General features: G+C 37.8%; 1 protein-coding gene across 6 annotated transcripts in view; it reads left to right on the forward strand.

Annotated features, from left to right (window-relative positions):
• The window catches only part of CRB1 (crumbs cell polarity complex component 1), a 209474-nt gene that overhangs the window by 73200 nt on the left and 108340 nt on the right, over nucleotides 1-27934 (forward strand). For 4 of the 6 annotated variants that reach the window (XM_060644020.3, XM_060644021.3, XM_081791902.1 and 1 more), the window contains exons 3-5: nucleotides 11932-12127; nucleotides 15223-15362; nucleotides 22345-22527. In XM_060644020.3, the coding sequence (XP_060500003.3) occupies nucleotides 11932-12127; nucleotides 15223-15362; nucleotides 22345-22527 (519 nt within the window). Of the gene's footprint in view, nucleotides 1-1586; nucleotides 1916-11931; nucleotides 12128-15222; nucleotides 15363-22344; nucleotides 22528-27934 lie in introns of those variants that run through there. The other 2 variants (XM_060644024.3, XM_060644023.3) reach the window with 2 other exon arrangements.

Raw genomic sequence — 27934 nt, forward strand, 5'->3', positions numbered from 1 at the left:
TTACATGTTTAAATGGGAAAGTTGCCATATGTGTAGGCAAGGATTTAATTTCTGAAGCCACCATATCAAAAAACCAAGGAGTTAAGAATGTATTAATACTATAACATTTCAAATATTCAGGAATGACAATTATCCTAATAAAAACACAAGAAAGATATTTGTTATGATTAAAACATTATAATGACAGAAGTGTGAAATGTAGAACATTGGCATATTTAGCACAAAATGCAACTATTACGATTTTCCTATTATGATCCCAAGGAACTTCAAAATTAAGCGAGATAGAAACCATTTATAAAAGTAGAGTGTTTCTCAAACATAGCATCTTGGAGACTTTGAAATGAGTTACTCCGAATTAAGCTTTATATATATCTTACCAATGTTACATACTAAAAATACACAGATACATACATATTAAATATAGGCTACTATTGAGGAAGTCATGCATATTAACTAGGAATATATTTTATTTGTTTATTTGCTTTTGAGAGAGAGCACACGCGTGAGTGAGCGAGGGGCAGAAAGAGAGAGAATCACATGAGGGGCAGAGAGAGAGGGAGACCGAGAGAATCCTGGGCAGGGCTCAAGTTCACCCATATGGGGCTCCAACTCATGAACCGCGAGACCCTAAGTAGGATACCCAACCGACTGAGCCACCCAGGCACCCCAGGGATGTGTTTTAAAATAAAATGATGTCTTTTGACATGTTCTGAGATTTATGATAGGAGTAAAGTGGGAGGAAGAGCATCCAGGTGGATTTAGAAAAAAAAAAAAAATGTGTAGAGAAGAAGGAAGGGTGAGTTAGTGCTGGGAGAAGCAGCAGGCGTGGGGAAGCAGAGTATTTCCGCAGACAACCGTACCCCTGAAATTATCACTGCTACCAAAAAGCACAAGAATGCACTCCCCGCTCTCTGCTCTTAGGACTGACAAACAAGAGCCAGTCTTTCTAGTCCTAGAACTAGTTCTAGCCTCTAAGATTTTTCTAGAAAGATCGGAATGCTAAAATGGTGCCAAGAACATTCTTCAATTTGCACGGCTGATAGAAGCAGACAAGAGGACAAATAAGACAGGAATTAATAAAAGCAGCAAAAAACAAGTCTGAAGGCAGAGGTTATTCCAGGGAGGTCTCTCTGGGAAAGTTAAGCCCGTAGAAACGGAAGAGATTGATTTCCAGGTCTCTAATGGCAAGTTAATAAAACTAATTCATAAAGAAACACTACATACTGTGCACCAGGGTGTCTTGCGTTACCAGCGCCCACAGACGGGAGAGTTCGAGGGTCGTGGAGACGCAAGGCAACTGCCCAGTTGCAAGCCCCGCCATCCACAGTGATGCCCTATTTCCCCAAAGGCAGACGTGGGGGGACCCCACTGCCTTGCCGGGCGGGGCGCGCAGGCCTGGGGATTCCCCCCAAGGAGACCCCGGAAGCGAGGGCTGCCGGCGTGGCCGCTGGGGTCTCCGAAGGAGAGCCAACTGCGCATGCGGGACCTGCTCCGCGCTCTGGGCAAGCGGGAATCCCGCCCATCCCGGTTTCCGTTCCGGGCCAGGACCCGGATCAGGAGAGGCCGGGTCCCTACCCTGGGACGTTGGGGGAAAGCCAGGCATCTGCCAGTGTTCAAGCCTGCACCTTCAGAAAGAACCCTGACATCCGAAAGCCAGTTATGTCGCGAGCTCTGAAGCCGTGCTTGGTGGCACCAGTATACCCTGGGATGAAAGACGTCTGGGATCTCTGGTTCTTGGAAAGGCGTGGGTCCCTATCACGTCCCAATGAGGACTGTCGCCAATATGCAGCTCCCCGCCTCAGAGTGACTCACAGGGTTTGGGCAACCCTGCCCCCCGGGGATGTGCAGGTGGTTGGCGCCAGGCCCTAGCTGCACAGGCCTGGAGGGTCCTGGCTGTTCAAGACTTGCTGAAAGGGTATGTACTGGGCTTGCCAAGGGTGCGGTTCAGGGAAGTCAGGGATCTGAAAGCCATCCTGGGTCTGGAGAGGCCGGGTCACCAGAGCGGGTTCTTGTAGGAAATAGGCATCTGCCTAATTCCGCGTCCTAAACGACCTAATGATGACTGTTCCCCTTGAAGGCAGATCTGGGGGAGTTTGACTGCCTTGCCAGGACCAAGCGGGGCAGGCTTGCTTGGGGGTCCTCCAACAAGAGACATAAATGTAGCGTAAATCTATAGCTGTAATAGAAACTAGTGCTAATGCACCTCATTGCACTAATGCTTGGTCCTCCAGCAAGAGATACCAGGAGGTCCTACTACCTGGATAGGCCTGGCTGCTGGGGCTTTGGTGCCAGAGAGCTAATCGGGCACATTGGTCCACTTCAGCTGTCTGGAGCAAGCAGGAATCCCGTCCAGCCCTGGTCAGAACCCGGCCAGGACCAGGTTCAGGAGAGGCTGGATCCCTATGGTGTTCTATGGGGAAAACCAGACATCTGCCAACGTCCAAAGGCTGCACCTTCACAAAGGAACCCTATCACCCCGAAGTCAGACACATGGGGAATTCTGAAGCCTTGGTGCCTTGGAATGAGAGATATCTGGGATCCCTCATTCCTGGAGAGGCCTGGGTCCCCATCGGGCAGCACTTCCAAATGGGGAATGATTATTTCTTCTCTGTAGCCATAGTATCAGATTGTCTTGTGGGAGGAGCGTCCCCCTCCACCCACGAAGTTATCCAGATGTGAGACTGGGCCATAGACCTCAGGCCTGAAGGCCTCCAGGTGCCCAAGGCCTGGAGAGAAGGCCACGTTACACATACTGGTGCAGTGCAGTTCTGGGTAGCCAGAGAATTGCAGAAAGACCACCGTGGAGAGATGCCAGTTCCTCGGAGTGGGCTCTTTAGGGAACAAAGCGTGGGATTCCATCCCTAACCTAGCTATAAGCGTCTGTTCCCCAGAAGGCACATCTGTTGGGAATATGACTGCCTTGCCTTGGCCAGGTGGGTGGGCCGGTGTGGGGGATCCTTCAGTGAGAGACCAGGGAGCCCTGGTCCCTGGGTAGAGGGAGGCCAGGACGCTGGAGGAGACTCTTTTGGTAATAATAAATTATTAATAATATTTATAAATAATAGTAATAAAATAGATATAGTAAATAAATATTGTAAAACAATAATGTAAAAATACGAAACTGTTTTCATATTTCATCAGAATTCATCACTGATAATTACACTGATTTCATGTAGGCCAAGAAAGAAAACTTCTGCAACTAAAATATAGTACAACACCAAGACATTCTTGATTATAAAGTGCATCATAATTCCTAGATGGTAAATTTATGACAGAGAAAAGAGCAGTCCTCAAATTGAAAAAATTCAGGTGTCTTTCAGAGGCAAATCCTAGGCTTGTAAAGTCTACTTCAAGTGAGTGTCTTGTGAAAAGTATTTGTTACTTTTTGGTTTCCTTAGAAAAGGTCTATCTAAATGCACAAGCCAGAAATCTTACTGGATAAAAACCCAAAGATGTTCCCACTGAAAATAAGAAATCTGCCTTTAATTTCCCATTGATTAGCAGCTTGCTAATCAATATAATGCTTGTTTGACACTGTTAATCAGAGAATGAAGTCTTTGGCCTCCGTTCTTTGCTTTAGGATGTTAAATATGTGAATGTGATATACAGGAGAAAGTGTAGCATAAATCTATACGTGTAATAGAAACTAATGTTAGTGCACCTCTTTGCACTGATCATTGTTGTAATTGATACAACTGTAAGAATGCATCATTCTTTAAAGACTCAGGTACAGTGTACATAATTCTTATTCAAAAGGAAATATTATGCATAGAGGCCTGTTAGATATTAAATATATTCGGGAGACTTTGAAACTTAGCATGCTAACCAAAAATGAGAGTACAATTATTTCTGAAGACTGGGCTCTGAAGATAATGAGAAAGGTGTTCAGAGCAGTCTATCAGGGCCACAAGGCACGTGTTGTGCACTCTCTCCCCACTGTAATGAGTGACGAGGACAACATCAGTGACAAGACCTGCTCCAGGCTGATAACATACGATGTGCGTTATCTCGTGGCACAGAATGTTAACATTGATTTGTAATTGCTGAAAGATGCATATTGAGGGGCACAGTCTCTAAACACTGATCAGAAGTTTAGGGCACAGTCATTCAGAAACAACGTTTTGTTTTAAACGCTTGCCAAAGCCATGAATTTGCCTTTACGGTTTTTGATTGAGAGTGGGCCCAGGCTCGCAGAAGCATTGAGGACCTCTGTCCTGGCAGACCAGATTGCCTTTCGGGAGAGAGGGTGAATTAATCTATACCTAGGACCGGACGATTCATTTAAAATTCATCGAGCATTTTCTATATTCAAGAGTATGTGCTGTGTGCTACAGACCTTAGTGTTAAAGGACAAAAAAAATCACTTTGGCAGTTTTGTAGATAATATAAACAAATAAGCATTTGCAGTCAAATATATAATACATACTTTTATGTAACAGGGAATTATGAAAGAACTGTGGAGTGGCACCCAAGGCAGATGGAAGTGGTTAAGTATAGTTTCTGGCATCATGATGCTCAAATTCAGTTTTTCAGAACTAATTAGAATTAGCTGGAGGAAGTAGGAATGAGGAATGGGGCCTTATAAGCAAGGGGGGCACCTATGTGCAGCCTAAAGACGTGAGACAGTGGAGCTGCAAGAGAGTCATTGTAGGTGGTACCAGGAGAGTCCTCATCTTTCTGAATCTTCTGCCACATTCCAAGGCTTTATCCTGGAGACAAGAGGAGCTATTTGCAAACTTTGCACAGGCAATGATATAATCAGATTTGTATTTTATAATGACCACTCTCAGAACTGTAGAGAATGCCTGGAAAGAGAGAGGCCAGTAAGCAATAAGATAAGAAGAGAGATGTTGAGGGTCTGAATAAGGTTGTAGCAATAGCAATGGCCTTTTAGATCCGTTTCCCAGGGAGAAATGACAGGATTTGGCGACTAATGTGGGGAATAATACCAAGATAATGGTAACTCCTAGAAATCTGGCTTGGGTTATTTGGAGATAATATCATTCACTGAGAGAAGAAGTTTGGCAGGGATGAGAGAGGGTGGATTGAGGAGAGAGAGTTTGTATTTGGAATTGTAGAATGATGTCTGTTGGGATATGTGGAGAAGACAACCTATAGATAGTTGGGTTCAGAAGAGCAATCTGGCCTAGGGTTAGACTGCTAATGTATAGTTTATGTGAAAATGTCACAGGAAAAGCTTCCTGAAATTCATTAGAATGGCCCCTGCTTCCATAGTCTTTATTATTATTATTTTTTTTAATGTTTATTTACTTTTGGGAGAGAGAGAGAAACAGAGCATGAGCAGGGGAGCGGCAGAGAGAGGGAGATACAGAATCCAAAGCAGGCTCCAGGATCTGAGCTGTCCGCACAGAGCCCGATGTGGAGTTTGAACTCACAAACTATGAGATCATGACTTGAGCCGAAGTCAGGCGTTCAACCAGCTGAGCCACCCAGGCGCTGCATCCATAGTCTTTTCTTAAACACAAGTAAACACAACATTTTATTTTTTTTTCCCAATGTGTCTTTAATTCCTTGGCCTTTACTTGAACTTGGCATTTATCTGATGAAACCACTTTCTATGAGACCCTTATTAAAGGATTTTTCTTCTCCTTGATTCTCAAGGAAGGAAGGGTTGGCTTTCTCACTAACCCCCTGCTTCTGAAAGACCACTGGCTCATCATTCACTTACCACTTACGCTTCTCTTTTCTTTTCTTTGTAAGCTATTACCTCCTCCAGGACACTCGCAGTATTCTCAGTGACTTCTCTTTCCCAGACAACTTCTTCACATTCAGTTCAATTCAGCAAACTGTGCCAAACACCTGTCACGGGGCAGGTGTTTGCTACACACAGAGGATGTACATCCTTGAAGAACATAATGTATGGGGCTGTGGTGTAGCCTCATGGCCAATAGCACAGGTTCTGAATTCAGACTGCCTGTAATCTAATCCTGGCCCTACCACTCTCTAGCCTGTTGGTCTGCATCAGTTTCTTAACTTCTCTGTGCTTCAGTTTCATCCTGAAGAAAATGAGCATAAAGGTAGTACCTCATGGATAATTTTTTGAAGATCACACAAAATAAAATAAGGTACATAAAATGCTGAGCACAGTACCTGATGTGAAATAAGCTCTCAAAAAATGTCAGTTATTACTATGAATATCAAAGCAAGGATCCTTGTCTTTAAAGCAGTTGTTGGAGATAAGAAAGTAACAAATAATAAAATATAATGCTGTAAGTGCTATGAAAACACAAGAAGGTGGAACCAGTAAGGAAATCAGGGGAGACTTCACTGAAGGTGGGACATTTAACATAAGTCTTAAAGGATGACTTCATCAGATGGACAAATAAGAAAGAACCTAAGAGAGAGAGAGGGAGACGGAGAGAGAGAGAGAAAGAGAGAAAGGATCAGTATGTTAAACTCTTAGAGGGTAGGGGGATATGGTGGGTTTGAGAAAAAGAAAATGATCTGGTAAGACTGGCACATAGAGTGATGACAGATTCGTGATAGGAAATGAAACTGTAAGTATTACAAAGATTTTTTGATGCCACGATGAGAAGTTTTCAGTTTATCCAAATCCAATTAGGAGCTACTGGAGTATTTGGTGGCCCACATGCTTTTAGAATTTCTTGAGCTTCCTGTTTTCAGTGACCTCCATCTATTCTGCCACAGCTACATGCCGATGCAGCTTCAAGTTAGTCCCTCTCATCATCCAAAACTACTTTACCACCAAAGTTCTCACTACAACCTGCGCTTCTGATGTCTTTGCTTCGGTTGGATTCTTACCTCATCTTTAGCAGAATATTAGCCATCTGGCTTCTCCATACTCCTCCTGTCCAAAATCTCCATCTCTATCTCGATATCTCCTTATAGGCCTAGACTTTGTGGAGAGCTCTTCTACTGATGTGCCTGTATTGTTCTCTAAACCTTCTCGTGCTTGACCTGCAATTGTTATGTTGCAGTTTTCCAGTCCCGGAAAACCCCCCTATTGCCTACTTTCTTTTGTCCTAATTTATACTCTATTGATCCATCCCAATATTTTCTACCAAATTCGGGCTATATATTTACTATTGCTCACTAGCTACTTATATGTCCATTGTACCCCCCACCCCTTTTAAAATCGTATTTAGTATAGTGACTGCTCCAAATTTGTGCATCTCTAGCTCCTATACTCTCAGTATGCCATCTGTATTTGTTTTAACTGAGTCTGAAGGTATTCCAAATTCCCTTCCAGGGATATGTTTGTTTCCAAAGACTTCAAAACGTTTACAGTTCTGTCTACCCAGAGGAATTGAAGAAGTAATAGGAAAGAACAAATAGATTATAGGTAATACCTACCATTCATTGAGCATTTACTATAATCCAACCTTGGTACTAGCCGTGGCAGAGCAGAGCTTAGTCCTAAGTGGTCTGTCTACAAAATCCATGTTCTTTCGACTCTTCCATGATGAATGGCAAAGGAAAAGAGGAAGAAGGGAAGTAATAATAGCAGGTACAATTTTTATAATTCCCTAACTCAACATGATACAAAGAGTGTGTGTTGGACTAATTGGAGAGCACATTTGGCTGCCTTGTTTGCTTCAATAAGTATTCTCTTTAAAGCCATTTAATTTCCATCTACCCAGGTCCTGTGTAGTTTTCTCTGTTCTACCATCCTGTACAACAGTGGCTTGGGAATTATGTGTGTCCTGATGTCTTTCCAAAGTTCTATAAGGGAAGTGGAGCCAGCTTCTCTCCTGGGATCCCAACACCTATCTGGGGTGATATCAAATTCCCAGCTCGCCTACGGCAAGACTGAAGAGTGTGGAACTTCTGCACCAGCTTCATTTTTGCTACATCTTTTTTTTTTTTAATGTTTTTATTTTATTTTTGAGAGAGAGAGAGAGAGAGAGAGAGAGAGAGAGAGTGTGGGGGAGGGGCAGAGAGAGAGGGAGACATATAATCCGAAGCAGGCTCCAGGCTCTGAGCTGTCAGCACAGAGCCTGACGTGGGGTTCGCGCTCACTGACAGTGAGGTCATGAGCTGAGCCGAAGTTGGACGCTCAACCGACTGAGCCACCCAGGCGCCCCCATTTTTGCTATATCTTTAACTATGTGCCTGAGGGCTGGACCCAAAACTGAACAGTCTGCTTGTTTGAATATTCTACTCAAATCTTTCCTCTCTCGGGTATGTGTATCAATTGGGTTTTGGTCAGGAAAAAAAGAACTCATTCTACGTGTATCAGTTATAAAAAGTTTAAATGGGAATTAAGGGCTTATATGCAGAAAGGCTACATAGTTCGTGGGTTCTGCTGTAAAATAAAAATGTGGGGCCTCTAGTTCAAAAGTCATTAAGAACTTGGAGATGGTGACAGAAAAGCAAACCAAGAAGGAGTCTGTTAGGTTTGAATTGTGACCTCTCCCAACACACAAATTCCTCTGTTGAAGTTCTACACCCTATGTTGAAGTACCTCAGAATGTGATCTTATTTGAAAACAGATACTGCTGTTGTTGCCAATATTAGTTAAATACTTGGTTTTTCTGAACTTTTGACAGTTTGTGCAGATTGAGTAGTTCAGAGTGAAACTGTCCCTGACTGTCAGGAATTAGTGACACCTTAGGTCACCTGTATTTATGTAGGGAAGCCTCTGGATTTTAGCACAGTATTAGTTTTGGTGAGTCACCAAAGCTAATGACATCAGGGGATTTTTTTTTTTCCTGTCTTATACTTTTTCTTCTTTGGGTGCGAGTTCTCCTTACCCTGTTTTTTTTTTTTTCGTACCCTTTCTATTTTCTTATGTTTCATATTACTAACTATTAATGAACTGCAACCGTTGGTTTGGTTCCTGGATGAATTTTTGTGAAAGAATTTTATAATTATGAATTTTCTATTTCTTAGACAATCAGCCATAGAAGTGCTACTCACTGTAACTGTATTCAATTTCTGTTGCTACATATAGTTACAATAACATGGTGCACTACTTAAAAACACTAGGCATAAAATGAATGTTTTCAGGTGGGATGGACTACAAGTACAGGTATGTTTTGAATGTTGATTAATTGTATATTGAAAGGCTATAAGCATGTGACAGTAAGCATCCAAGTGAAAAACCAAAATCATAGTTATCCAGATGTTTTATCTATGAAGCCAGCATCTGGAAATACAAAAACATCTGGACGACTGGCTGTATTTACCACATTTCATCTGGCTATTTTGGCATCATGCGGACGTAGACCAAATCATGTTTGTCTATATCAGGAGCAGTGATAAACTGCAATAAAAATCATGTTGTTAAGTAATATTAAGGTAATACAAACAAATCACCCTAAAGTAACTAGTTGAATTTGAAATTATATCTAAACTATTGACACACATTCTTGTATGTACATCACGATTTCTTTATTTGGGCTACAATTTATAAGAGGAGCTTCAGAATTTAAAATAATGGCTTATAATGTATTTCTTAAGCACGAGGAAGTAATCCGGGTGTATTGCAGATGAATATATGAATTTGATTTGAGTTATGAAATAAAATTTGGAAAAGTTTTAGCAAGTTTTAAACCACTGGTTTGGCTTTGTATGTTAATCCTTTGCAGCAAATATAGATGACTAAGATACCAAAGGTATTAGTCTAATGTCATGTAGGCAAAGGCACTATGGAAAAGTGGATTGGCAAAAGAACGGGAATAGGTGGTGATAGGAATCGAAGAAACACAGTCATTGAAGAGCTATGGGACACAGACAAGTCAATGTACCTTAAAGGAGTTAGAATGAAGCACAAGAATGTATGTAAAATCACCTTGCCTTGACACCGCATATGGCAGGTATCGAGTAAGTAGCAGTTGCCCTCTGCTCACAGAGCACTATGGAAATCCACATCGACCAAACATTCCTGGGTGGGCATAGTTCACTTTGCTTAAAGTTATGATTGATTCTGTGTGGACAGCTTGGAGCCTGGAGCCTGTTTCAGATTCTTTGTCTCCCTCTCTCTCTGCTCCTCCCCTGCTCACACTCTCTTTCAAAAATAAATTAAAAAAAAATTTTTTTTAAAAAGGTTATGATTGATCGTTGTCATTTCAGGGGAGGTAATTTTGTGCCTTGTAGTTACTGAGGACTAACCCATTATCATTTTAGTTGCTATATATGTCTAAAAAATAATTGTAAGAAAAAATAATTTAACAAATTTATTATTTTTGTCTTAACGTTCTTGGAAAACAGAGATAGTTGTTATCGTATTATTTTACATGGCAGAAATGAAGATACTAAAACATTGCTGAAAAGCCATTTCAGAGAGAGAATGAGAATGAAAATACACGTGTTCCACTGGCCAGTTCAGTGTTCGTTCCCTTGACCTTAGTTATGCCAAGTAAAATAGTTACGATTGATCTCAATCCCAGATTGGGTAAGAAATAGCCTGGCCTCAAATGGCAAGCGGTTTACCTAGCAACAAATACTGTTCCACCGCTTTATATTTTTATCAATATAAAATTTAATTTTTAAGTTTTTTTCTTCTCAAAAAACAATCAAATTTAATATGCTGGGATCCCTTTCAGCTTAGGTATTTATAGAACCTAGTCACTGTTGTAAACGGTCAGCAGTGTTAGGATAAGCTACTGCTTTTTCTGTCAGGAAAGAGGGCACATTCTCAGACTACTAGCAACATCTGAGTCATTTGAAAATCCCTCAATATCATTTTAATACATAATCTATTATCCTGGGTTGTAGGAATAGAAATAAAGATAAGTAAATATAGATATTTGCCCTTTTGTGTCTTTTAAAACATGTATGCAAATTTGATTATGGTATATCAAATATTATTTTGATAGAGCCAGTAAGGTGGTTTGTTATCTCCATGTGACTACTTTTGTAAGTCTTAAACATATTTTGCATAGTAAATATTAATTTACAATTTTGGGGAGAATAAATAGAGATTTTTCATGTAAATTACCTTAAAATTAAGTAGCTTCTTTAAAAATTTTTTTTTAATGTTTGTTTATTATTTTTGAGATAGAGACAGTGTGCGAGCAGGGGAAGGGCAGAGAGAGAGGGAGACACAGAATCTGAAGCAGGCTCTGGGCTCTGAGCTATCAGCACAAAGCCCGATGTGGGACTCGAACTCACCAACTGTGAGATCACTACCTGAGCTGAGGTCGGACGCTTAACTGACTGAGCCAACCAGGTGCCCCAGAATGAAGTAGCTTATACTAATTATATTATGTCACAAACTGATTTCCTATTTAAAAGTAGTATTTTACAACACTATGGAAATTTTAAATTTAAAATATGTTTATGCAGAAGGAGCACTTAAGGAAATAATTGCACATCATATTTGTACAATAAATATGGAAGGACCAAGTATTGTTTTTTTTCCCTCTAGCAACATTTAGTACCACCTACTATCATAAGCATTTCAGAACACATTGTAATTGTAATAATAATCCTATGAGGTAATTACAAGTAGTGGTCCCATTTTTCAGGTGCAGAGACTGAGATACGGAAAGATTAAGGAATTGCCAAAGATCACACAGCCAGTAAGTGGCTGTGCCAGGATTCCAAACTGGGTCATTTGGCTTTGGAGTCTGAGCTTGCACCCACTCCCCTTACGATGCCTAACTAACTGCTTAAAAATAATGAAGAAAATTGACCAGTCCCTATAAAGCTTCCAACAAAAGTACAGTTAACAATAACTTTATTCTAAAAATGACTTGTTTCAACAGATTAAAAAGCCACAAGCTGTTGTATCCAATAGTTCTTTGTAAGTAACAGCTGCTCTGCATTGTGCAACTTCCCACAAGCATGCCAGAAAGTTAATATCAATTACAATTAAAGAGGAAAATTATTTTGGGTAATATAACATTTGACAAAAAGCCTTGGTAAATAAAGCACTGGCAAAGAGCTAAAATATTAACGCTGTGCTAAAACTTTTCCTTTTTTCTGTGCTGACTTTCTTAAAAGGTGTGAACTGTGAAATGGAAGTTGATGAATGTTGGTCCCAGCCCTGCCTAAATGGTGCAACCTGTCATGATGCTCTGGGGGCTTATTTCTGTGACTGTCCCACTGGATTCCTTGGTGATCACTGCGAACTCAGTACTGATGAATGTGCCAGTCAGCCGTGTCTCCATGGAGGGCTGTGCCTAGATGGACACAATAGGTACGTTTTCTCCTGTGTTTGGGCGATTGGTTTAGAGAGAACTCACTGACCAACCAACCACTACTGTACCTCTCTGGGGATTTTAGAGAGCTCATGTCCTCAGCTGAAGATGTTCACACTGCTTTCCACTTTATTTTTTTATTTTTATTTTTTAATGTTTATTTTTGAGAGAGAGAAAGAGACAGAACGTGAGCAGGGGAGGGGCAGAGAGAGAGGGAGACACAGAATCTGAAGCAGCATCCAGGCTCTGAGCTGTCAGCACAGGGCCCGATAGGGGGCTCAAACCCATGAACTGTGAGATGGTGGCCTGGGCCGAAGTCAGAACCAACTGAGCCATCCAGGAATCCCTGCTTTGCACTTTAAATGACAAAAAGTTGTAACATTCAGATTTTACTCAAAAATTCATCCTTTAGAGGTCATTTGTCCCAAGAGTGAGAATTTTCCAAGTCACTCTGGTAATCATCTAGGACTGTTTATATTACAAAAAAAATGCCAACTTTTCAATTCCACTAAACTTGTTATAGATAGGGAAAGTGCAAAAGCAAAGCTATAGATTATTCTATATGTGAATATAAGGTGGTATTTACATAATTACAAGCATATAAATCAAGTGATGAAAAATAACTCCTTTAGAAATTGTATATAAACAGTGTTGGAAAAGGCAGTGATATTAAATTGATTGTATCTTGAATGTCCAGGTATTTGGAGACTTGGGTGAATACTTTTGAGAGAGTAGAATGGCGAGAAGTAGCTATGTGAATCTGCTCCGAAGTCGATTCTATCATTGGCTTTTCAGCCGATTCTATCATTGGCTTTTTATTATTTAAAATAATAAATAAATAAACCTTAATTCAATATATATAATAAATGTAGGTGATGGTAATTGATTATATATAAAATATTTTATTTTTTTTAAATGTTTATTTTTGAAGGAGAGGGAGAGAGAGACAGAGACAGAGACAGAGACAGCTAGTGGGGAGGGGCAGAAAGAGAGGGAGACACAGAATCTGAAGCAGGCTCTAGGCTCTGAGCTGTCAGCACAGAGTCTGACGCGGGGCTTGAACTTAGAAACCGTGAGATCGTGACCTGAGCCAAAGTCAGAATCTTAACCGACTGAGTCACTCAGGTGCCCCTATGGAAAATAGTTTAAAAAGAACTTTCTGATACCCATTTAAACCACGAATACCGAATTACCAAATGCATGGCAATTTGAACATTAGTACTTAATGTTTTGTTGGATCCTTCAGCAGCTCAGTGGAAGGCAAGCTGAGCATTCATATTCTCACATTACATTAGATGTCCAAAGTTCAGAGAAGTTAGGTGACTCCCACAAGTTCACACAGTTAATTTTTTGTAGAAGAAAGACTGGAATCCAATTCTTCTTTATTTAATAAGTAAGATCCAATTTATCCCAAATCTAAGTTTCGAAGAGAATCAGACTCGAAACGGGAGGAGTAAAAGGCACATGTACTTCAAATATATCCAGCAAAATAATGTGATTTTAGATAGAACAACGTAGTTGTGTGTTTCTTTTGTAAACTCTAAAGTATAACTTGTAATCACACTTCACGTCTTGACTGTGACTTTCAGTTTTACCCAAATCATTCTCCAGTGACAAGAATCTATATTCCTCAAGGCAGATTACTGACCAACATGTAGACTGACCAGAATGGAAGTTTCCACACATGTACTGCAGAGGAAGAGCAGGAGGTCCCCCCATCCATGCTTTACTGCCTCCAGAAAACATGAGGACAGAAAATACACAAAGCTCTTGCTTCCTGTGGAGATGCAAACAAAACAAGGCTACTGAACCTTGCCACCTTTCCATTCTTTGTGTAATGTGCCGTGCATAATTTTTCTGTTTTACCCTTCTCTCTCTTAGTACCTAAATTTTGGGAAGATGAGTACAAGGTCAACAAATACAACCTGACTTTAGTTTCCCACAACAAAAATGAACACATTTTCTATGAGGTTTATGGGAAGGTCAGAAACCATACACCAAAGAAACAAAAAACAAACAAGTTTCTTGTAGACCAAAGGGATATGCAGATAGAGTTTCCGGGAATTGGGGCCCACTAGCCAGCCTCTAGTACAGGGCTCTTGTCTCTAATGTCTTATATATAGTAGATTTTTAGTAAGTATTTTAATTAGTAAGAGGATTTCTCACTAGCAATACATATACAAATTATAGTGACTTATTACATTTGCTAATATTTCAGTTTCCTTAGTGAAATCTTCTTATCTGTGTTTGGCGGTAAACATTCACACAAGCCATAGTGAACAGAACTCTAAGTCTTTATGAGTTCATAGGTGTTCTTTCCCCTAGACCTTCATTTCATCAAAGCCGAGTGTGCAACCCCGTGTTTTTATAATACTAAATCATTGAGGAGATCCCATATAAATTAAAAACTCCTCTTGATAAAGTCGACAAGTATCCCCATCAGATTTGTGTTTTGAGTCTCTCAGATAATCTCACTCAACCAATGAATGGATAGAAATAGCAAGACTAAAATATTCCTGTAATCTAAAAATAAGAGAACATAAGTCCCAATTTATATAATGAGGGCTTTTCCTGTTTTTTTAAATAATTTATTGTTTCATTTTTCATAAGGGACCTTATTAATGGGCTGTAAATATAAAAGAGCACCACAGTGGTATAAATCATTCTCTACTGCCTTCACAAATATTAACAACTTTATTTAGTACTACTTAGTAATAATTTATTCAGTGTTTTCTGATGTTTCAGATACCATGTCTATTCTTTCTATGCACATTCAATTATCACAATAACCCTGTGACATAGGTACTATTGTCTTCAATTTATGGATGAGGAAACTGAAGTAAATAATCATGGTTTCCAAATAATTTTGCATGAAATTTTTAAAGATAATCATAAATTTCAAAAGATAATCAGGTACGAGTATGGAAATACATAACGTGTTCAGGTTTGTAGAGATAATTCCCCAGAGTTTTTGAGACAAGTGTTAAAGCCATGCCCGGAGTCTCAGACTGATGGACAGGGGAAGAGACAGGATAAAGGTACTTGATCTCAATATGACCAAGAGTTGATGTGAAAATTTCATTTTACTCTCCAGCTATAGCTGTAACTGCATGGATAGTGGATTCACAGGGACACATTGTGAGACCCTGATGCCTCTATGTTGGTCAAAACCCTGTCACAATAATGCTACATGTGAGGACAGTGATGACAATTACACTTGTCACTGCTGGCCTGGTAAGTGACAAAATATCTTCCACCAACTTTTTTTTTTTTTTTTTTTTTTTTTTTTTTGCTTAGAGTAGAAACAAACCACTTATGGCAAATGTAAACTAAAAAATCTTACTGTTAAAGGTTTAAAACCAACTCTTTCTTCTAGATTCTGTTTTTTATTAAGTTATTTTTTATTGTTTATTTATTTTTGAGAGAGAGAAAGAGAGTGTGAACAGGGGAGGGGCAGAGAGAGAGAGAGAGAGAGAGAGAGGGAGACACAGAATCTGAAGCAGGCTCCAGAATCTGAAGCAGGCTCCAAGCTCTGAGCTGTCAGCACAGAGCCCAATGTGGGGCTCAAACCCACGGACCACGAGATCATGACCTGAGCTGAAGTCGGACACTTAACCGAGTGAGCCACCCAGGCACCCCACTAGTTATCATTGTTCAACTGAATTCTTCATTGCTCACACATACCTACTGCTACACTATGCATTGTCTAAAGTAGGTTACCATGCGCCTAATCATTAGAACCATCTAGAGGAAACAGGAAAAAAATGAATAGAAGAATCAATTTTAGCATGGTCTTCATGGAGAAAAATTCACTTGAAGATGCTTCCTTTTCTTCCAAGATATTTTCACTGATACCTAGAATATATTGAAACCCATGAAACAATATTAAAACCCTAGGAGACCGTATTATATTTCATAGTCAACATAATTACATTGGTCCCATAGAGGGTATAGAATGATTGTTCCAGAAATAGGTGTATTCTCCTCAGCATTTATAATATAATTGAGATTATTAGTTTAATATACATAAGCCATAACTGAAAATTACACATAAAGGGTAATTAGGCTAGAATGTAGAGGTAATACCAGAATCAGTAGAAAACATTATATAACACTTGAGCCAGCAAGTCACCTGTAAATATTGCTGTTAGTTTTATCAAAAAAAACTGCTTAACATATTTTTAACCTAATTCTCACTGGGATTTCACTGATAGAAATAAGAGAGCATTTCATGTCTTCTTGATCCACTGGAAAATAATGATAAACATATGATTATGTAAAATCTTGCTGTTACAAGCTTACTAATCATCTATCCCCTTCTGCCTTTCATTTTACTGTCTAAGGAAAAAGTAATCCTGTGGTTGGGGAGGAAGCATGGAGACTGGGGTCAAGTTGTTAGTAGCTTCCTATCGAAAGGCATCTCACTACCTAAGGGACATTTAATATGCTTTGGCTAAATGTATTTCGTAGGTAAAACAAACAAGTAAACGTGAAAGTGTAAAAGGAAGTTTGGAATTCTGTGGCTCGGAAATCTTTGTAGGTTGTCTGCCCACTTCCAGGTAATGAACGGGGCATGTTTTGTTATGCTTTGGTCCTTGGCTTGATTTACATACTGAAAATATTCCAAAATGTGCTTTTCACATTCTTGTCATCAATCAGCACTCAACATTCACACAACGCCCTGTAAAGGATCTCTATCTGGAAGCAGAGGTAGAGTGGACAGTTTGGGAATAGAACAGATCCGTCACTTCTTAACTGAGTGACCTAGTTGGTCACCTCTTCATTCTTCAGCTCCTCATCTGTAAATGAGGGATGAAAAATGACTTGTAGTATTAAGAAGAATAAAATTATGAAAGTAGAGCCTGGAATATATTAGGTACTCAGAAAAAAAAAAGCAACTATTATTACGTACCAGGTTCTACAACAGGAGGTAGGAATTACATTTGAGAATATTTTCTGTTCTCTAGAGGGTTTGTAATGAAGTCAGGCAGTTAAGAAGACCTACCTTAAAAAAGACAAATCAATATGTGTTCCACTCATTCATGGATTCAATCATTTAAACCACATGGAGTTCAGTATAATTTATATATATCAGGGGTCTGGAATCAAAAAGACATGGTCCCTTCTTCCGAGGAATTTAAATTCTAGTTGGGAGACAGTGTGAAAAAATGTGTATAGTATGATTTTTGGTACAATAAAAAGCTATAATAAATTCTATAACAGGGAATAAAGGGAGAGGTACAGAGATGGCCTGACCCAATAGGCAGCATTTTAGGAAATTTGAAAGATCACTAAGCATATTCCAGAAATGTACTCACTGGCTGTGTGATATTGGACAAGAAACTTTACTTCTCTGAGCTTCAGTTTCCCCATCTGCAAAGCAAAGATGATAATAACATCCACTTCACAGAGTTGCTTTAGAGATAAATCCAGTAATATATATAAAGTTCCTAGCTCAGCCTAGACCATAGTAAGCACTCAGTAAGTGTTAACTAGGTACCAAAATTAGGAGACTGAGTGTTCTAGACCCCCATGGCTAGCACATAGCAGCCCATTATTTGTCTAGGGAAAGAAGAGAAGAAGGAAAAGGAGGACAGAAGGAAGAAAGGGCTGCAGGTACACATGGAAAGGAGCATATCCAATTGTAGAACTTTAAATGATTGTTCCAAAATGCTGGACTACATAGGGCTGGCTGGTGGTAGAGAGCTGGGGCTGGGGGGCAAGACAGGGCTCAAGCCAGATCACATACTGTTTGTCTGCCCTGCACACTGTGGGGCAGAGAGATACCATAACCTGACCTGTTGATTTAAAAAGAACTCTTTGGAACTTTAGTGGAAGATGATTGAGAGAAATAAAATGAAAGGCAGAGAGTCTAGCTTAAAAAATGTTGTGCACTATTTTAAACAAGAGATAAGGCTATTTGCCAGAACTACAACTTCATGTCAAGAGAGACATGATGTGGAAATTAAGAAAGGGGCACAGACTTAGGGCAGGTCTGCTTCTGAGTTTCTTTCTTGGGTGAGTGGAACAATGGTGATTTTGCCCAGATAGAAAATTCAGAATTTCCTTATACCCTATTCTTACTGTTACATATAAAGAGAAGGTTTGATGCTACAAGCCACCCTGTATCTAAGAGACAAGACCACCACAACTGAAGGCAATGGCAAGAACCCACCACTGTAATTGCCTGGGGTCCTCATGTCAAAAGTAATTAATTACAAGAAGTGTCATTCATTTTAAATGCTTATCTTAAAAGTTTTCATGTTACCCAGGTAAGATCGGATTTGTTTAAAAAAAGAAAAACATAAGAACCCTGGGGACTTGACTCAATATCATATTGTTTCTTCATACAAAGTTTATGGAGAAACTTGTGAAAACTATTGAATATAGCCTTGGCTGAAGGAATCTATTTATATACATAGTTAAAGGGAGCAGCAGACAGAATTCCCACAGGGCCCCAGTGGTGGGGACAGGGCTGGGAAGACCGTAAATCAGAACCTTCCTAATGTTCACTGTAGGAATAGGATAATATATGAGTCAGAAAGCAAAAAAGGATTTATGAAGGCTTTAAATTACTTCCTAACCTGGCCTGCACATGAGTCTTGAGACTTACTCCGAGAAGAAAATTGAAAATAGTTGGAACGTTCTTCAATAAGTTCACTGTAGCACAACAAATACCAGTTTACAAAAACTTGTAAAAAAGTAGATATTCAGGTTTAAGAGACATAGGGTTCTTGGGGGGAGGTCACCACAAAGGATTGTGATCTGACATGTGCTTTTAGTTTCCTTTTTCATCTAAGTGTCTTCTTCAGATGACTGAGACAGACCCCAAGGGTCATATGTGACATATGTATTATACTGTTGAGCAACAGAATTTATGTTGTGGTTATGATTTGACATATGAACCCATTCAGGTTTTTTATTAAAATTACAAAATGAGCAATTATATCATGTTTTCATTATTTACTTATTAATAGTCAATTCTCTAATTTACATGCAAAACTAGAATTATAATTTAAATAGTTATTGCTATTTGACTCTCATTCAGTCGTTGATTGCAAGTCAACTATTTATGCATTGCTCAGTATTGGAAGGGTCAATAAATAAAAAGCAGTCCCTGCTTTTGTGGAGCTTAAAGTCTATTGAGGGAAGCAACTATACATAAAAATAACAAAAAATAATAAAAATTATTATACGAGCAATGAAAGAAATAACTGGGTGATAATGAGAAAACGAAGGGATCATACTTAGGTCTGTTCATGAGGAAAAGTCATTCTGAGAAAAGTCATACAAGATTAAGTCTCAAAACTAAGCATTAGCCAACCATGGTCTTGGAGGAGGATATTCTAGTAGAGGGAACTGTGTCATAAAGGCCCTGGGGGAGAAGACATTCTAGGGAAGGAATTTAGAGATGGGATGGAGGCCAGATAATAAAAGGCATTTTAGGTTAGGGATTTTGAATTTTATTTTGTGTGAAAGCAGAAGCCAGTGGATGATTTTAAAATAAAGAAATACCATGATCAGACTTATAAGTTTTATAATTTTGGATTGTAAATTTAAAAACATATTTCTCAGAGGAGTTAAGTGACATTACAAAGATCTTTAGTTGACTGTGAAGTCACTTGTATTATAGATCAAATTATGTTCCTTTAAGAACTTCGTATATCAGCTTATATATGTATAGTGCTATATAAATAATCTTATAAATCAATAGGAAAGACAGTCTAATGGGAAAAACAAGAAAAAGTCATGAAATGATTTTTTTTTAAATTTGCAGAAAAGTTAAATTCAGTAGTAACTGGGGAAAATGTAAACCCAAATAGCAATGAAGTATTATTTTTTTATCTAACCAACTGTTAAAAAATTTTATTTGGTAATATCCAGTGCTAGTAAGTACATAGATGGTAAAACTACTCCAGGTTTTTATCAGTATCTATTAAAATAAATGTATATGACCTATAACCCAGAAATTCCACCTCTAGGCATAGACCCCAGTGTTATACTCAGATATTTGCTCAAGCATGAATATATAATGATAGTATCCACTGCGACATTGTTTGTACTAGCAAAACATGTATCAGTCCACTAAGTGCATGTTTAAATTATGGTACTTTGATGTTACAGAATACTTGGCAATAGTTAAAAATTATGTTAGATATATATTACTAACATGGATAGATTGTTCAAAGGAGTGAAAAAAGTAAGCTCCAGAAGCAGGTATATAGTGGAATTGCACTTATGTCAACACACACACACAAATTATATTTATATGTATATGTATATGTATATGTATATGTATATTTATGTATGTGAATATATGTAGTTTTTTTAAACAGGTGCACATGTATGTAAAACCAAAGAAAGAGTTCTGGCATGAACTGTCTTTTATATATAATACTTAATATATATATATATATATATATTATATATAATATTTTTATAAAGTACTAAATAATTAATGTTCTATTGTTTTTATTCTTGTCTGTAATAAAATGAGTCAGCTAAATCCATTCAAATAGAAAATAATTTTTTATTCTGTCTTAGTGTGCAGAAGTAATCATTTGCCTGTACTTTGAGTTTTAAGAAAAGAATTTAGGGTTGGCTATGTGCATACTGCTGACTTTTTGGCTATTTTCTTACATATTTTTTTCTTGCTAAAAATTCAGTATTTGAGGAATTGGAGTCTTTAAGATAATTGGGGAATCAGGGTTATCCTGAAGTCCTATTTTTATTTCAAGCCTTATTAATCAAGTCTTTTAAAAAATATTCATCACTATTATACAAGTGATTCCTTTGCTACTGCTATTTTCAAAGAGGCCTTAACCAACCTCTTTGACCTCAGCCACAGCAGCTTCTTACTGTACACATCTCCAAAGGCAAGGGAAATAAAAGCAAAAATGAACTATTGGAACCTCATCAAGATAAAAAGCTTCTACAGAGCAAAGGAAACAATCAACAAAACTAAAAGGCAACCACGGAATGGGAAAAGATATTTGCAAATGACATATCGGGTAAAGGGTTAGTATCCAAACTCTATAAAGAACTTAACAAACTCAACACCCTAAAAACAAATAATCCAGTGGAGAAACGGTCAGAAGGTATGAATAACCACTTTTCCCAAGAAGACATCCAGATGGCTAACAGACACATGACAAGATGTTCAACGTTGTTCATTATCAGAGAAATACAAATCAAAACCGCATTGAGATGCCACCTCACACCAGTCAGAGGGGCTAAAATTAACAACTCAGGAAACAACAGATGTTGGCAAGGATGTGGATAAATGGGAACCCTCTTGCACTGTTGGTGGGAATGCAGACTTGTGCAGCCACTCTGGAAAACAGTGTGGACGTTCCTCAAAAAATGAAAATAGAACTACCCTGTGGCCCAGCAATAACACTACTAGGAATTTATCCAAGGGATACAGGAGCGCTGATTCATAGAGGCACATGCACCCCCAATGTTTATAACAGTGCTATCAACAATAGCTAAATTATGGAAAGAGCCCAAATGTCCATCAACTGATGAATAAAGAAGATGTGATATACACACACACACACACACACACACACACACACACACACACAAAATGGAATACTACTTGGTGATGAAAAAGAATGAAATGTTGCCATTTACAATAACGTGGATGGAACTGGTGGGTATTATGCTAAGTGAAATAAGAGAAAGACAGATATCATGTTTTCATTCATATATGGAATTTGAGAAACTTAACAAGATCGTAGGGGAAAAGAAGGAAAAAAAATAGTTCAAACAGAGAGGGAGACAAACCATAAGAGACTCTTAAACACAGAGAACAAATTGAGGGTTGATGGGGGTGGGGGGCTGGGAGCAGGAAACATGAGTGATGGGCATTAAGGAGGACACTTGGTGGGATGAGCATGGGGTGTTGGTGTAAGTGATGAACCATGGGAATCTACTCCTGAAGCCAAGAGTACGTTGTATATACTGTATGTTAGCAAACTTGACAATAAATTATGTTAAAAAATACATAAATAAAATTTTAAAAATTGGACTTGCAAAATTAAAAAAAAAAAAAAGGAAGCCTTCCTTTACCATTTTCTTCTTGCTAGCTCCTTGAGAGCAGCACATTGTCTTGTGAATTGGTGGCAGCACAGTGATCAGCCTCCTTTCAGTCATTAAACTCTACGGTTGAGGAACTTTGACTTAGCAGCTTCTCTGAACTTTTATCCTGCAGGATACACAGGTACCCAGTGTGAGACTCACATCAATGAATGCAACAGTAACCCCTGCCACTCTGGTGGGGCGTGTGTGGAGCTGTCCTCAGAGAAACAATACGGACACATTGCTCAGCTGCCTTCTTCATTCAGCTACCCTGAAGCCTCAGGTTATGTTTGTATCTGTCCCCCTGGACTCACAGGTGAGGGCAAGGGGAGGGGAGATGCCTTGACTTTTTAGCACTTTATGGCAGATCATGCATTTAACCAAATGGTGTAATAGCAGTAAGATCCGTGCTGTAGAAACTCTGCTGCTATGGTGCAAAGGGTCCCCCTTGTGGGCATGAAAAACAGCGTATTTCATAAATCATAATTCTTCAAATCATGAGGAAAATGTTAAAAATAAGGATAAAAGAGGTGTATAAAGGGGAAATATTTTTTATGCATTATACTGAGAATCGGAGCCTGACTCAAATCCTTTACTTTATAAGCAGAAAATGTTGAAATTTTTATGTTACTAAATTTTATAATGATGCTAACTTTTTGTGTTATTCATATTTGCCTGTAAAAGGTTAATGCACTTATTTATATTTACACTGAGAACAATGATCTAGTCTCAAGGAATATTCCTCCCCTACTTTATAGCTAACATTGTTCATGTATGTCAAACGTAAACGATTTTATCTTTCTCTTATGCGGAACATTCTTACGCTGAAACCCAGAGGAGGTTTGCGTGTGTGTTTCCCAATGATCACTTGTGTTTGTGTCTGCTTCCGTGTTCTGAACATTTTCAGAAGTTTGGAGGCAGTCCCCACATTTGGTAATGAGTAGCGGCTGACCTACTACTGTATAGACACCACTGAGAAGACTAATTACAATCTAACTTTTCCATCTTACTCCTTTTTCAATAGAGTAATTGATACCTGAGGAAAACATTTAGGTTGTTATTGAAGATTTCTGAAAAAAGTAAATAAAGAATAAGAAAACAAGGGAAAATTTTCACTTATTATTTTCACTTACTGTTCCCTTTTAGAGTTTCAGTTGAGAAGTTTAATGATCTTTGATTCATGGCACTGTTTGTTGTAAGTTTGCTATAGAAGACATTTCCTTAATCACTGTCCCCTCTATGAGAACACATAGGAGAAAAATCTCCCCAGTGTCAATGTCAGGAGAAGTAATATTTTTCCTGAACAACTTCTAGCTTGCATGATTTTTCCCTTAGTAAAAAGCATGCAAAAAAAATCTTGATAAATGATAAAAAGCATGAAATAAATTGTGGAATGCATCATATTTGCCGATCATACAGTCTGCTAGAAATCTTATCAGCTAATGTGAGTTCTATAAGCATACAGTTTTTTTCTGGAATATATTTATGTACTTACCTTACCTGGGATTATTTAAGTTTCCTATTTCTTATAGATGCCTTTTTTTTTCTTATTTTTTAAAAAAATATTTGATCTTGGTATAGTATGTGTATTTTTGTCAGCTATTTTAAATTCTTCTTGAAACAGGTTAGGGGAGTTATAAATTTTTTAAATGTTACATTTAGGGCTATAAAGAGGAAATTATATCGAAGTTAGAGGCCATTGTAAATATTGCCTCATTAGACAAAAGGACATAATTGACCAATGAATCTGCAGATCCAAACAGGAGAGGCACTTGAATGTTCTGGAAAAGTGTGTTGGCCTCAATTTTTGACAAGCTTCCAAGAATGACTATATGAATAAAGAAGTCGTGGCTGTCCCAAATCTCTATGGCTTAATGAAATCAGTTATTTTTCACGGATGTAAATTCCAAAAATGGGTTCTCATGATCAGTTGTCCTCTAAATGGTGATTCAGGGTCACAAGCTCTTCTCTCTTTTTTTCCATCTTCAAAAATGGTGTCCAAGTTTCTCATGCTCTTCTGCAGCAAGCCACTGCAGGAGGAAAGAAAATGGAGCATGGCGTCTAGGTTTTTATGGACCAATACCAAATGTAGTGGCTATCTCTTCTATTCATATTTCATTGGTCAGATTTAGTCATATGACCACATTTAACTACAGCACAGACTGAAAAAACCTAGTTTTTTTGTGTACTTGAAGAGAGATTTCGTGAGGAATTATCCACTTTGTCTTCTCATTCTCTTGATAATGCCTTTCCTAAAGCAGAAGTTTTAAATTTTAATAAGATTCAGTTTATCAGTTATTTCTTTCATGGATCATGTCTTTAGTATTGTATCTAGAAAGTCATCAACTTACCTAAGGGTATCTAGGTTTTCTCCCATGTTATCTTCCAGACATTTTATAGTTTTGCATTTTAGATTTAGGTTTGCAGTCCATTTTGAGTTAATATTTGTGAAGGGTGTAAGGTTTTTATCTAAATTCACTTTTCCGTATGTAAATGTCCAGTTGTTCCCCTGCCACGTATTGAAAAGACTATCTTTTGTTCCTCCATGCACTGAAAAGACTATTGCTTTGCTCTTTGTATGTGATCAATCGACTGTATTTACATACGTTTATTTGCAGGCTATCTGTTCTGTTCTATTTATTTATTTGTGTATATTTTGCCAATACCACATGTGATTACTGTCTGGAAGTCTTGAACTTGGGTAACGTCAGTTCTCCAATTTTTTTCTCTTTCAGTATTGTGTGTTGTATTCTGGGTCCTTTGCCCATTCACATAAACTTTAGAATCAGTTTGTTCATATTTATGAGGTTATATGCTGGAATTTTGGTTGGGATTGCATCAAGTTGGGGTGAACTAATAATCTTGAAAATATTTAATCTTCGTATCCATGAACATGGGACATTTCTCCACTTATTTATTTCTTTTTTGATATCCTGTACCAGAGATTTGTCATTTTCCTCATATAGATTTGGTACATATTTTGTTAGATTTATACCTAAGTATTCCATTTTTGAGGTGCTAATGTAAATGTGTTGTTAATTTTGAATTCCACTTGTTCATTGCTGTTATACAGGAAAGCAATCAACTTTTGTATATTAACCTTATCCCCTGCAACTTTGCTATATGGGCTTGTTAGTTCTAGGAATTTTTTTTTTTGTCAGTTCTTTCAGATTTTCTTTTTTTTTTTTTTATATGAAATTTACTGCTCCTGCCTTTTACAAAATTCATGTTTGCATGGTATATCTTTTTCCATCCTTTTACTTTCAACCTATACTTGTAATTGATTTTGAAATGAATTTCTTATAAACAGTATATTAAACACATATTGTAGGGTCAGCTCTTTAAAAAATTTATCTTGTCAATTTCTGCCTTTTTAATTAGTGTAAGTAATCATTGATATGTTCATGTTGAAGTATCTCATTTTCTTATTTTGTTTTCTTCTGGATTCCCTTGTTTTTCTTTCCTTGCCTTCCTGTGGGTTACTTGACCGTTTTTCAGGATTTCATCTTGATTTATTTATAGCACTTTTGGGTATATTGTTTTGTGTAGTTTCATGGTGGTGGTTCTGGGTATTACAGCCTATTGGTATTAACATTAACACTTTGACTGAAATAGAGGGACTTTATTTCCATTTAGATTTCTTTATCTTTCCCATTTCAGAATATCATTGTCTTGAAGATCAGATGGTATTATAGTTCTTGTTTTAATCACTACATATAATTTAGAAAACTCGTGAAGAGAATTGACAGTTCTTTTCTTTCAGCATTTGAAAAAATATACACCATTTCATTCTACACACCATGGTTTAAAATCAGAAATCTGGTGTCACTGAAATTGGTGTTGCCATATAGGTAATGCATCATTTCTCTGGATGCTTGAAGGGAAAATACATGGTAGTGATAATACCTTCAACTTTGTCTTTAGCTTTCAGAATTTTATTTATGATGTGTTGGTGTCAGTTTATTTGAGTTTGTTCTATTTGGGTTTCATTCAGCTTTTCAAATCTGTGGATTTATATCTTTTGCCAAATTTAGGCAGTCTTTATTTCAAGAGAATTTTTAATTGCTTATTAAATCATTTTGTGATGATTTATTTAAAATCCTTGTCAAATAATTTCAACATCTGATGCAACTCAGTGTTGATGCCAGTTTATTTTCTTTTCTCATTCAGTTAGTGGTTTTTCTGGTTCTTGGAATGATGGATGATTTTCAGTTGAATCCTTGACATTTTGGATGTTACGTTAGGAGATTCTGAGTCCTATCAGAATTAAAAAAAAAAAAAAATTAGCAGGCAGTGATCTGCTTAGTTTTGGAAAATAGTTCTGACCTACTTTGGTGGGCTATGGGTCCAATGATAAGTTAAATTTCAGAGCTGTTACATTGTTATTATTTTGGTCTATTTTGTTCATGTGGTGCCACAGGGCTCCCACTGGCCTCTGCTAAGGATATAAATGACACAAATTTATTTTTTATACAGCTGTAAAAGTTTACAGTTCTATCACTTATTAGATTAAAACATTTTTTTCTATCATGGTAAGAAATGCAACTCTTTATATAATACATTTAGTGACAGATCACCATTCAAAGAAACCACTGGAGTTGTTAAATATAGCTACAAACTATTCTTTTTTATTATAATTAAGGATGTGTTTGTTACTCTTCACTATGTATAGAGTTACCTTCTGTGTTGAAAATGGTTATGGTTGCATATGCAATGTAATTTTCTAACTTTTTTATAATTAAAAAGTGAAATATACTAGAGTAGAAGTTAACTCAGAGCCCCAGAAGACAATATGCAGGGAGATAGAAATAAAGAGAGCTTGCGGTTATGGAAAGTGAGAAATAGTGAAAACAAGGAGGCAGAGAATTCTGGTGACAAGATCAAGCCCCTCTGAAGGAAGACTAGCTTTTATCTGTGGCTTCTCTGGGAATTCCAAGTACAGCAAGTTATCATGGCCCAGAGAGACCAAAAGTCTCATTCAATGTTATAATTGAGAAAAATATGAAGATGCATTTAGGTATTTTAATGACTTGGAAACTCATGGGTCTGGTTGCAATAGTGGTTACTATCCTCTAATTCCCCAAAATCATTAAATAAAATTTCCTTGGCAAAATGTCTTCACATACTGTCATGACTGTTTTGTCCCCATAGCTGCAGCACTCAAATTGAAATAATAATGGTGCATAAACACTTGATTTACAGGTCGATGCGTTTATTTAAACCCATATAGTCACATAATTTTAGTGGTAAGTTAAATAAACCTATAATCAAAGAAAGCCTGTCGTTGCATAACACTGTTCAGTCCATTCCAAAATCAGTAAATTAACTTTATTTTGTATGACCATCCTTGACCGTTACTGGAAGGAATGTTGGCTGCTTCTTTCTATTATGTTTTAGCTTTCCAGTTTGGGGCAATGGACTCAGTTCTAGGGATATAATAATGAAAATACATGATCTCTTCCCCCCAAAAGCGGAAAAACCATGATGAAAAAGATGCACAAAAATACAAGGCAGTGTCATAACTGCCTCAGCGAAACCATAAAAAGATACAGACAGATCAGAAGAGATGACCTATTTATGCTATTTTTGTGACATAGAATTTATTAGAAGTTACAAGAATCCAAATGACTTGGTACGTTAGCATTTTTTAATACAAAGGACCATGTTAGTTTAAAGATTAAGACAGGATCCCACGACCTGTGTGCTTATCCTTGAAGCATCCT

This window comes from Panthera onca, chromosome F1 (genome assembly GCF_046562875.1).
Source record: "Panthera onca isolate mPanOnc1 chromosome F1, mPanOnc1 haplotype 2, whole genome shotgun sequence".
Classification (NCBI taxonomy): Eukaryota; Metazoa; Chordata; class Mammalia; order Carnivora; family Felidae; genus Panthera; species Panthera onca.